We start from the raw sequence: 11817 nt of genomic DNA, 5'->3' as shown, positions 1-11817 counted from the left end.
AACATATTAAAAGTGTTGATGGTTATGTAGCTTGGATAGAGAAAAATCCTACCATAATTAAGTTAGCTTTGATTCATAATAAAATTACAATATTTTTATCTAAAAAATTAAGAATAAAAATAAAAATTTGAGATTTCGCCTTAAATCTCGTTAGCGCATTATTCCAATTTTTAATAAAAACAATGAAATGACATTGATGCCTATATTTATTTTTCAAAATGACACCTAATAACTGCCCATTTTGGAGAGAGAAATATAACAATGATGATTATTATTATTCTAACCGATAATAATTAAATAAAAATTTGCTATTACCTGAATTAATTGGTTTCAAGCATGAAAATACAATTTTTGCTATTCTTTTCATCTAAAAGTTCTTTAGCAATAGGTTACTAAACAATTTTAATAGTTTTAAAGCACTTTAGCATTGTAATTTTCTTTTTCAGATTCTATGATATCATTTAAAAAAAAAAAAAAATTCTATGATATTATCATGCCAAAACATTAATGAGTTTATTATTATTTTTGGTGCAAGAGGACCAGATTACATGTCTCTTATGAACAATAAAAAAAATTATACTTGAGTGAATAAGAAAAAACTTTTATTTTGCATACTTGGTAATTAAAATTACAAAGTTTAAAAGATGATGAATATATTTTTTTTAATAAGGGAATATCTAATTTAGGAAAAACAAAAGGGTGTATTTGTCAACCCAAAAAGCTGTATCCTAAACAAACAAGGACACTGATGTAATTCCACCGACTCCCACAACCATTACCTAAAAAGTCAAAAAAGTCCAAAAATAAAAAATAAAAAAATAAAAACCAAAACCAAATCGAAATCGAAAACGAAAAAGAAAAAGAAAAAGAAAAAGAAAAAGAAAAAATAGTAATAAAAAAATAATAATAATAAAACAAAAACACAGCAACACACTGAAAAAAACTCTCTCACACACAACCCCTACAAGGGTTTGTTTTCCTCACCACACCGGCCTCTCTTTTTCTCTCATTCTCTTCTCTTCTTTGCTCTCCTGCGGAAGAGAGAGAACACCCAAAACCACTCTCTCTATCTCTCTATATATATATTCTCTCACAAAAATAAAAGCCTCTCTTTCATATTCAGCGTATAATACAGCTGAATCTTTTTTTTTTTAATTACCTCTGCAAGTTTTTAGTTCTGAATCGAACGGCTTAGATTGTCTGTTTTTTGCTATACTTTTCATTAGCGAAAGATCCGAGGTATGCAGCAAGGTGATCAGACGGTGCTGAGCTTGAGACCTGGTGGTGGTCGCGGTAGCAGACTCCTTGGTCCTCGCTTTGATACTTCTTCTACCAATTCTACCCCTACTTTTGGTTCTTTTACCTCCGATCTCCCACTCCTTCGTCCTCATGGTGGTGCTCCTTCTGCTTTCTCTATCAAGGTTGTACCTTTAATCCCAAATCTTTGCTTTTTGGATCTGGGTTTTTTTGATTCAATTCTATTCATTATATAAAACATGGGTTTTGATTCTTGTTGTGAAAAGTTATTGGTTTTGGTTGTTTTGAATTGGGTTCTTTGTAAAGATTTGATTTTTGGTGTTTGTGACTTCATATGTGATGTGGGTTTTGTCTTTTGGATCTTTTTTTTAATGTTTTGATCTTGTCATGTATTGATATTGTTATATTTGTTTTGTGGTTGAAAGGGGTCAGTTGGGTATGTTCAATTCTGAAACTTTATTGGGTTGGTGGGTGGTGGTAGCTTCCTTAGATTTATTTATGCCTGCCTTTGTGTGTGTGATTGTGGGGAATATAATGTGGCTGCTTTTAGGCACTGTTTGGTTAGCGTTTTGGAAGACTCTTTTTTTCTTTTTTTTCTTTTAGGATCCCAGCATGGATATGGTTTTGCATTCAAAAGTGAGAAAAAGGCACTTTGAAAGCTCTGGACGGGCAGACCTGAGGGCCGTGTTTACTAGTGTTATCAGTTAAGGGACTTATAAAAAATATGGGTTATTAGTTAAGGGGAAGATTTTCTTTAAATAAATTTTGATGTTAATGAGTTCATTAGAGGGTTTAGTGTATTGAAGTTGTTGAGGTAAATGTCCTAATTCTTGGTGGGCCACTTAGTATGTGTACCTGCTGTAAATATGGACAGACAGTAATATGTAGGCTTTAGGTGGGCATGTAGCGAGTTTCATATTGCCCATAAAGGACCTACAAACATGGAGACTTATATATGTGGGATTTTAATGAAAGGGCAAGTTCATTGTAGCATAAGAGAATCAGGTGCAACTTCAGCAGTGCACACTACTTTATATTAGACTCGTTGAATGAGTCATTAATCCATGCTGGTTTGTACTTGTCTCTTTCTTAAGTTGTGTAGCCTGTGAAACCGGTTTTTTCTCTGATTGTTCTGCAGGTTAGATTCATTGAAAATGTGATTGGGACCATTATCAGTGGAGCAGTTTAGTTTTATAGTGAAATTTTAGTACGAATATTGACATCTTTAATTAATACACACACACACACACACACATATATTCATGTGTGGAATCATCAAAATGCTAAACAAGATTCTTCTAAGCTTTTATTTTTTATTGTCATTTATGTCATTAGATATAAGGTTGGACTTAGTAGTTTCATGAATGTTTTATCATATATTTGGTATATTAGCAAGACATTTCAAACGCTTGTAGCAGTGACGTATTTGCATTAGAGTTAGTGTTATTAAATTGGATTATAGTTTGACTCAGCTATTTACGCATATATCCCGTTTCTCTTTCCTTGCAGTTTTATAGTTTATTTATGTTTGTATGTGAGTACTGAGCTAAAATGTTGTTGAAGCTTCTTGACTCTTTGGTTGTTTTGTTGTCATAGACTGGAGACTCGCGGTTTGAGGGTCGTGAGCGTGTCCGGTACACCCGTGACCAGCTGTTACAGCTTAGAGAGGTAATCATTTAATTCTAGGCTTTGATGCTTGGCTGTGTTATTGTGTCTGGTTACAGTATCAGAGGAAAAATTATCATATTAAGCTGTTTTGGGAACAATAATGCAAATGCCTTTAATTATATTAAAGATTTCTTGGCTGTATTATGCTCACGACTCACGGTTTGAGGGTCATGAGCGTGTGCGGTACACCCGTGACCAGCTGTTACAGCTTAGAGAGGTAATCATTTAATTCTAGGCTTTGATGCTTGGCTGTGCTATTGTGTCTGGTTACAGTATCAGAGGAAAAATTATCATATTAAGCTGTTTTGGGAACAATACTGCAAATGCCTTTAATTATATTAAAGATTTCTTGGCTGTATTATGCTCACGACTCACGGTTTGAGGGTCATGAGCGTGTGCGGTACACCCGTGACCAGCTGTTACAGCTTAGAGAGGTAATCATTTAATTCTAGGCTTTGATGCTTGGCTGTGCTATTGTGTCTGGTTACAGTATCAGAGGAAAAATTATCATATTAAGCTGTTTTGGGAACAATACTGCAAATGCCTTTACTTATATTAAAAATTTCTTGGACTATGTCCTAATGGTGTTGCACAAAATATGTTTCTTTTCCTCATTCTCTTCCTCTTTTTCTGTGCATTATTTTCCTCCTGCCTCCCATGTTCTGTATTTATGATTTCAGTTAATTAGTATGATTGTGTGTACACACACGCACATACACACACCCCTATATGAGGTCTTTATTTTATTTTATTTTTAATCACATATTCTGCTGTATATATAAATCATACTAGTAAAGAGTTGAATCTTCATGTCCTTATTGGAAGCAGGATTTAGTCTTCACATAATATATATATATATATATATATACATACTGAATGTCTGATTGTTATACTTTTTTTAAAAATATTTATTTTGCAGGCTGTTGAAGTCCCCGATGACATTCTAAAAATCAAACGAGAAATTGATGCAGAAATTAATGGGGAAGATCAAAATTGGAGTCGTCCAGAAAGCAACGTAATTTTCTTGCCAGCTTTGAATGCTTACCCCATCCCTCTCTCTTTTTTTTTTTTACTGGGATGACTTGACTGATAGAATTGATAGAAGGCTAAAAATTTGATTTTTCCAGATAGCTCTGATTGTGTGAGATGTTTTTTAGTGATCTCGTTTATAATAGTAGAGATCATTTTATTCATCTCCTATTTAGCTTTGAAGTTTTCATATGATCACCTGTTGATTGCCATAATATGAATGACTTTTTTATTTTTAAATTCCTTCCTCCAGCCACCACTTCAGCCTCAGGGTCGTTATTCTGAGCCAGATAATCGTGACTGGCGTGGCCGATCTGCACAGTTTCCTAACTCTGGAGAGAGTAAGGAAGTTGGTGGTCGATTTGACTCCAGACAGCAGGAGGACAATCAATTTAACCGCCAAGACCAACTCAACTCGCAATTCGCAAGGGCCCAGATCTCTTCTAACCAAGGGGTAATTAGTTTATTAACGAATAATATCATTATGATTCTATATGTTTCTCAATATATATGTAAGAGTGGTTGTTTATGTTTGGTTATTTTGAAATGCTATTGATATGAGCATCAAAATATAATATTAGTGATTGAACTTGATATCAACTTGTGCATTCTGTTGTTCTAGAACACGAGACCTCACCTTCCACATTGCCCTCACAAGGGGAGGAGGTGCAAGTTGAGCTCATTGGCTTGTATATAATGATCACTGACATACTGGAAACTTAATATGCTGCTTACTAGATTTTGGCTTTTCCATATATGTAATGTAAATTTTTAGGTGAATTTTTCACATTGTCCACTTGTGGCCATTTACTTGGGCCTTAGTTTTCGTTGGTGCAGTGCATTCATGTAATGGTGTGAACTCTGTGATTTTAGCGGCCTTTCCAGGTAGTGTCAAGAAGTGTTTACTCTCTGTTGGTCATTCTTAAAATCTCAATGAGGTGTTGAGAGTATGTGTGTGTTGTGTATATTAATTGAATAATATGTTAGGTGAGTTTAAAACTTCGGATTATTATTAAGTCTTTACGGCTTTTAGTTTTTCCTTTTTATGTAAAATTTTGCCTTTATGTATGCATGGCTCTCTCTTGGCTATGCTTCTATCAGGTGGTTTAGTTATTTTGTTGTGTTTTTATCATCAGGGAGGTCCTGCTCCTGCTCTAGTCAAGGCGGAGGTGCCATGGTCAGTTAGAAGGGGAACTCTCTCTGAAAAAGATCGTGTTTTGAAGACTGTAAAGGGGTATTGTATTGTGAAGATCTTTAGTTTGATATTTTAAAATCTGCATGTGCATGGTTCCTCTTTACTAGTAACTTATTTGGTGTGATAATCTCTTTGTCCATTTATGCTATCTAGCTGTCCCCAAGAAACACGGTCACTTTTAAAAGTTGACAGAATTCTATTTTCTGTTCTTATGCAGGATATTGAACAAGCTTACCCCTGAGAAGTTTGATCTGCTTAAGGGTCAACTAATTGACTCTGGCATTACATCGGCTGATATCTTAAAGGTTACTTCTTTTTAGATGTGATAATTTACATATCTGTATGCCTCAGTTAACTATTGTGTGTTTAGTTTAATGTGTATTCAATTCAACTGACTTTTTACTAGAAATACAGGACGTTATTTCACTGATATTTGATAAGGCTGTGCTGGAACCCACATTTTGTCCCATGTATGCGCTTCTGTGTTCTGATCTTAATGAAAAGCTCCCACCTTTCCCATCTGATGAACCTGATGGTAAAGAAATTACTTTCAAGCGAGTCCTCTTGAATATCTGCCAGGAGGCTTTTGAAGGTGCTGACCAACTGAGACAAGAAATGAGGCAGATGACTTCACCTGAGCAAGAGACGGAGCGGCGGGACAAAGAAAGAATGATTAAGCTTCGAACTCTTGGAAACATCCGTTTAATTGGAGAGCTCCTGAAGCAGAAGATGGTACCTGAAAAGATTGTTCATCACATTGTTCAGGTTCCATTTGAACTCCCTCTCTCTGTGGCTGGGGCCATACACTGTTCATACATACTGTAGTATTGCCTTTTCATTTATGCTTTAGAATATCTTGATTATTATTTAATTGCTTATGTTTCTGTTTTTTTTTTGGGGCTAAAAAATTTCTTATGTTACTTGTATACATGAAACAGGAGCTTCTAGGGCCACCTGATAGCAAGCTTTGTCCTGCTGAGGAAAACGTAGAAGCTATATGTCAGTTCTTTAACACTATTGGTAAGCAGCTTGAAGAGAACCAAAAATCACGGCGTATAAATGATATGTACTTCAGTCGATTGAAGGAACTGAGCACTAACCCTCAATTGGCCCCTCGACTGAGGTTCATGGTTCGTGACATTCTTGATTTGAGATCAAACAACTGGGTTCCTAGGCGCGAAGAGGTAGGGATGCGAATGTCATCTTTGTTTTTGAAAGATATTTTTAAGTGAGATTAGTGTGGTGTTGGCTTGGAATTTCTAATCATCTCTTCACTATCTTGTTTTTGCAGGTAAAAGCCAAAACCATCACTGAAATACACTCAGAAGCAGAGAAAAATCTTGGATTGCGTCCAGGTGCTACTGCAAGCATGAGAAATAGTCGTGGTATTATTTCTGGTGCTCAAGGTAATACCAGCCCAGGGGGTTTCCCAATGGCCCGTCCTGGCTCTGGTGGTTTGATGCCCGGAATGCCAGGAACAAGGAAGATGCCTGGGATGCCTGGATTTGATAATGAAAATTGGGAGGTATATCGCAATCGTTCAATGTCAAGGGGTGATGGATCAGGTATGCAGCCTGCTGGACGTGGCCAATCACCATTAGTTGGAAAGTCTGCATCGCTGAGCTCAAGGCTCTTACCTCAGGGTAGTGGTGGCTTTATAAGTGGGAAGACTAGTGCCTTATTGCAGGGCAGTGCAGCCCCACCTGCTCGCCCTTCCAATTATGGTTTGAGTGCAGAGCAGACTAGTGCCCTATTGCAGGGCAGTGTGGCCCCACCTGCTCGCCCTTCCAACTATGTTTTGGGTGCAGAACCTTCACCCCAAGTCCCTGTATCTGCTAAACCTACTCCTGCTGAGAAGCCACAGGCTTTGGCTGCAACATTGAATCTGGATGATCTTCGGAGAAAAACAGTCTCTCTTCTGGAAGAGTATTTTGCCATCCGCCTTTTGGATGAAGCACTACAGTGTGTGGAGGAGCTAAAGTCTCCAGCTTACTACCCTGAGTTTGTCAAGGAAGCGATTTCCCTTGGACTAGAGAAAAGTCCACCTTGCGCTGAACCAGTCGCGAAGCTTTTGGAGTATTTATTTGCTAAGAAGGTTATTACAGCTAGAGATATAGGGACCGGATGTCTGCTTTATGCCTCAATGTTGGATGATGTTGGCATAGATGTACCCAAAGCACCAAATAATTTTGGAGAAATAATTGGGAATCTAGTTTTGGCTGGGGGATTGGATTTTAAGGTGGTGAAAGAGGCCCTCAAGAAGGTGGAAGATGGCCGGTTCCAGAGAGCCATATTTGATGCAGCACTCCTGGTTATTAAATCCAGTACATCTGGACAAGGTGTGTTGGATTCACAAGCAGCTGATATTGAGGCTTGCCAGTTCTCTGCATGAGTACATCACATTCCTTAACAAGATGTACCTGCTTTCTTTTGCTTCAGAATGCCCCTTCCCATAATTACCCCCCTTTGAGAAAAGAGCAATTTGTACTACAGTATGTGATAAGGTGGAACTGTGAAAAAACAGGTAATTTTTATCTGAGTTGTATATTTTTCCGAGGTCATAGCAGTGTGTTATTGAGGAAATGATCAAACCATAAATGCCATGGATTTTGTTCTCGAGTTTGGCTAATCTTGCGGCACAAAGCTCGAGAAGAGTGATCCATTAAGGGATCCAGTTGTTTTGTATTTGATTAGTTTTTCAATCATTTTTTATTGTCTTGACTGGGAAATTTAATTTAGTTTGTTGTTAAACTTGCTAGTTCATAAATGTTATATGTTTTTTTTTTTTTACCTTCCACTAATTTGGATGAAACCAATCCTTTTTTTGTTTTGTTTTTTTTCTTAACGTGCATATTCGGTCTTTTTTCACTTCGGGTTCTGTAATTCTGTTAGCAATTTTTTTTTTTTTTTTTTTTTTTTTTTTTTTAATGAGCTAGGTGTGTATCGACTATGTGAATTGTGGGTTCCTAGTGTGGCCAAGTTTTCAGGACCACTGTCTAGTCCTACTATCAAACTGAGTAATGCCAGGGAGAACCATTTTCACAATACAGTCTCTGCTTTCACCTAGGTTTATCACTAACACTACTTTTATTATGCATTAATAACTGACAATATCGTGTTGTTAGAATATTGATCTGCTGCTGGACTAATGCCATTTTTAGGCTTTGTCAACTTGTCCTGGAGAGAGAGATTCCAAAAAAAAAAAAAAAGTACTGAGAATTTGTATAAATGCTGGAATTTAAAATAATGTTAGCTTAAATTCTTATAGGAAAATGCCATTGGATGCTGCTGCTTTTAGCTTCTATCTCTAAAGGGTTGAAGCATTGGTAGTTTGGTACTGGTAAGCTATTACACTTCATATTTGTCGTCTTGATAGAATGCTATCAAACAGCCTTGTAATTGCACATCCTTCCTAGGAAATCAAGTCAATTTGTTCCAAGCATGAAATTTGCAGTCCACCTTAGGAGCTTGATATTGAGCACAACTGTTTTTTTTTTTTTGGTTGATAATTTGATAATTGGGGGATGGATTAGAACTCCATACATTTTCATTAAAAAAAAAAAAAAAAAAAAAAAAAAAAACCAAGATGTGCTAAGTGAGTTAAAAAACTCTCGGCTGAGCACAACATTGTTTTGTTATGTAATATTGATTGAAATAAAAATTAAATACTAACAATGTTAAGTAGTATTGGTCGAAATTTCTACTTAAAAAAAAAAAAAAAGAGTAATATTGATTGAAATAAAAACCAAATACTGAACACGAGGTAGGAGCTATGCTCTTTTGCGGCAAATATCATTCTAAACAATTTTGTTTTAAATCAATTTATTTGTCTTTTCTCAACCAAAAAAAAAAAAAAATCAATCTATTTGTTGTCTACTTTTTTATTTTTTTGATAGGTATTTGTAGTCTACTTGAGTTAAAGTGTGATAATGAAAAACAGTAACTCTAATTTTTTATTATTATTTTTTTTTATTTAATTTTTTTTTTTTTTTTTTTTATGGAATAACTCTAAAAATTTTGTTCCTGTACAGCCTTGAAAGAAAATGAGAGGAACAATATGGTGGATGAAAACTGAGCCACGAAATCATCAGTTCTAACTTCTAACGTAAAATAGTCGAGATGATTATAATGGTAAACAATAAACCAGGAAACCATTTGTTCTGTTAAATATAAAAAATAAAAACCAAAGAATAACCTTCATATATATATATATATATATATATATATATTATTTTCTCGTGACTAACAAAAATGATGAAGTAAGTATTTCTTTTCATTCAGTTTGAAAACTGTAAATTATCTTTTTAATTTATATTAATCACAATTGTTATTCCTTGAATATTTTTGATCAAGTTGTTTTATTTTTTTATTTTTTTTATAATAATTATTATAAATGATTAAGAGGTTGCACGATTATAGTATACTAATATTATGAAATTTTTTTATCAAATTTTAAACAATTTAAATAGCAAACAATTTTTTACATGCCTAAATATATAGTAAAAGTCAATATAATAAAATATGAAAATAATAAAAATTATAGAAAAACATATTTTTTTCATAGATGATAATTTAATTTTTTTTATAAATATATATTTATTTTGTCTACATCTTTACTTTCCTAAATGAAAAAATATTTTACTAATGAAAAATAAAAAAATGTTTTATTAATACTGTGGGGCCCAATAATTTATGGGCCAGGCCCATTTGCTCAGAGGGAGTCCAAAGGCCCAAGCCGAAAAAGGTTATGGCCCTAGCTCAAGAATATAAAACAAAAAATAGCCCGGAGGTGCAGCCGAGGACAGCTTAGTCCTCGGTAGACCCAAAGCTCCATTGAGAAAAGGGGTATAGGAACAAGTTTGTAAGGAGATCTAAAATATCTTGGGAAGGTTATCCCTACTACCCTTCCCATATAAGACTCTGCACCTAACAGAGCCTATTCTTCAGCTTTATCAACCATCCCCAACAATTCCGAGATGAGATTGATGGGACAAATATCAGTCTTGTAAAAGTTGACCCTACACATGGACGAAGGACAGCGAACGCAGGCTAGTATAAAAGAAAAAGTAAGTGAATCTGGAAGGGAGGCTCCCCTCCTACCTCCAGAAAAGAGACGACAGGGGTAGAAAGACCGGAACAACTCATGCAGATCAGAAAAAACCTACCGTTGGGGAACCGGAGTAGGACCTTAATGCTCCTCGGATCAAGTCCGAGGAGTCCAACCCCATGGGATGCGACACTATAGGGCTTAAATGTTCAAACCCAACTCCTCTTTCTATATGAATTCCTCCGAAATCAAGACCGGAATATCGCCCCGTGCCCAACGGCTAGCTTTTCAAGCCCACTCTCTACAAATCATATTGTGAGGGATCTTTCACGTGCGAGCCCAACATCATTATTGGGCTGCAAAAGAATCGTGTCCTTACAATTGGCGCCGTCTGTGGGAAAGCTTGCGCGTTGGCGCAGGTGGCGGTGAAGTCAGTTTTCTAGCAAGCAGAAATTCCTGGGGCTTCCTCCGTCTCCGGCGACATACAATTGTTGCTCTGGCATAAACTTCTGCTAGGGGCTACGCCTTGCAGTGCCAAGGGCGCGGGCATCTCTAGGGGCTTCCGGCCTCAAGCCAACTTTCCCCGCCCTGGTATAGGGGCTTATGGTCGAAAAATAAACCGAATAAAAAGAAATCTCACAAGTTTTGGACAGAACCAAGGCCTTGCACGGTCCTCGGACTCAAACCTATGGGGAAACCAAGTACATAAAAGAAATCTCACAAGTTTTGGACAGAACCAAGGCCTTGCACGGTCCTCGGACTCAAGCCTATGGGAAAACCAAGTACATAAAAGAAATCTCACAAGTTTTGGACAGAACCAAGGCCTTGCATGGTCCTCGGACTCAAGCCTATGGGGAAACCAAGTACATAAAAGAAATCTCACAAGTTTTGGACAGAACCAAGGCCTTGCATGGTCCTCGGACTCAAGCCTATGGGGAAACCAAGTACATAAAAGAAAAAACTGTTATTAGAACATTAAATTTTATCCGAGGAGAACTCCCCGTTAACAGTTGGGTTAATCCCTAAACTGCACGGATCCCCAACGCCAAAAGGATTGATGCAATATAGTGCAATATATTACCCAAAAACACAATCGAAGTCCCTCATTATTCGGCTACACTCTCGGACGAATTATTCAGAGTTCATCGATCTCGGTCATTTGTTTTGCATGCATCGCTTAATGCTCGGCCGTTATTCCGGTTAGTTTCCAGAGTTTAATTTACTGATAATTACCATTATGATACTTGATAACATCGATAAGTTTAAAGACGAGCGTGTATTTAAATGTTCATGCACTAAGTAGTCGCTGCAGAAAAGAAAAGTATTTAGAAAGGAATAAACTTATCTTTTATTAAGGCATAGAAATAGTACAGTGTACAATGAAAAGCTGAAATAAGCTTATGCTAAAGCTAACTACATGAGTGAAAAGAAAAAATACAAGAGAATGAAGGTAAAGCCGAAGAAGAAGCACGGATGAGAGGTTGGCTACTGCTTCAAGACCTTGTTCTTCCTCAATGCTTTTGCATGCCCATAACTCAGGCAGCAAAAGAACCCAGCTTGGAGTCTCGCACCGCTGAAGGAAAGGTGCAGGGAGCCGGAAGTTGAGGAGCCTTCACCAAAA

The 11817-nt window shown here is 36.5% G+C and overlaps 1 protein-coding gene and 1 non-coding gene across 3 annotated transcripts; both read left to right on the top strand.

The window, feature by feature from the left end:
* Nucleotides 1-917: 917 nt before the first annotated feature.
* On the top strand, nt 918-7878 carry LOC115977276 (eukaryotic translation initiation factor). Of its 2 annotated transcripts, XM_031099043.1 has the most exons (9): nt 918-1421; nt 2854-2925; nt 3845-3940; nt 4208-4408; nt 5091-5188; nt 5367-5454; nt 5564-5914; nt 6088-6333; nt 6441-7878. In XM_031099043.1, exons 1-9 carry the CDS (start codon nt 1242-1244, stop codon nt 7539-7541), a joined length of 2433 nt encoding a protein of 810 aa, XP_030954903.1. In that variant the 5' UTR covers nt 918-1241; the 3' UTR covers nt 7542-7878. The 2 variants fall into 2 exon arrangements, with proteins under 2 accessions (XP_030954903.1, XP_030954904.1); XM_031099044.1 differs by lacking the exons at nt 918-1421; nt 2854-2925 and adding an exon at nt 3234-3359.
* On the top strand, nt 2098-2202 carry LOC115978474. The gene has a single exon (XR_004088750.1). It is a non-coding gene; the product is annotated as a small nucleolar RNA snoR103 (small nucleolar RNA).
* Nucleotides 7879-11817: the final 3939 nt, after the last annotated feature.

Source organism: Quercus lobata, chromosome 2 (assembly GCF_001633185.2).
Source record: "Quercus lobata isolate SW786 chromosome 2, ValleyOak3.0 Primary Assembly, whole genome shotgun sequence".
Taxonomy (NCBI): domain Eukaryota; kingdom Viridiplantae; phylum Streptophyta; class Magnoliopsida; order Fagales; family Fagaceae; genus Quercus; species Quercus lobata.
This window is presented reverse-complemented; position numbering and strand designations above follow the sequence as displayed.

Coding starts and splice junctions, on each gene's coding strand:
- LOC115977276 (XM_031099043.1), top strand. CDS start 1,242: ATGCAGCAAGGTGATCAGACGGTGCTGAGCTTGAGACCTGGTGGTGGT. Junction 5,455..5,563: donor CATCGGCTGATATCTTAAAG/GTTACTTCTTTT, acceptor CTAGAAATACAG/GACGTTATTTCACTGATATT. Junction 6,334..6,440: donor GGGTTCCTAGGCGCGAAGAG/GTAGGGATGCGA, acceptor TTGTTTTTGCAG/GTAAAAGCCAAAACCATCAC.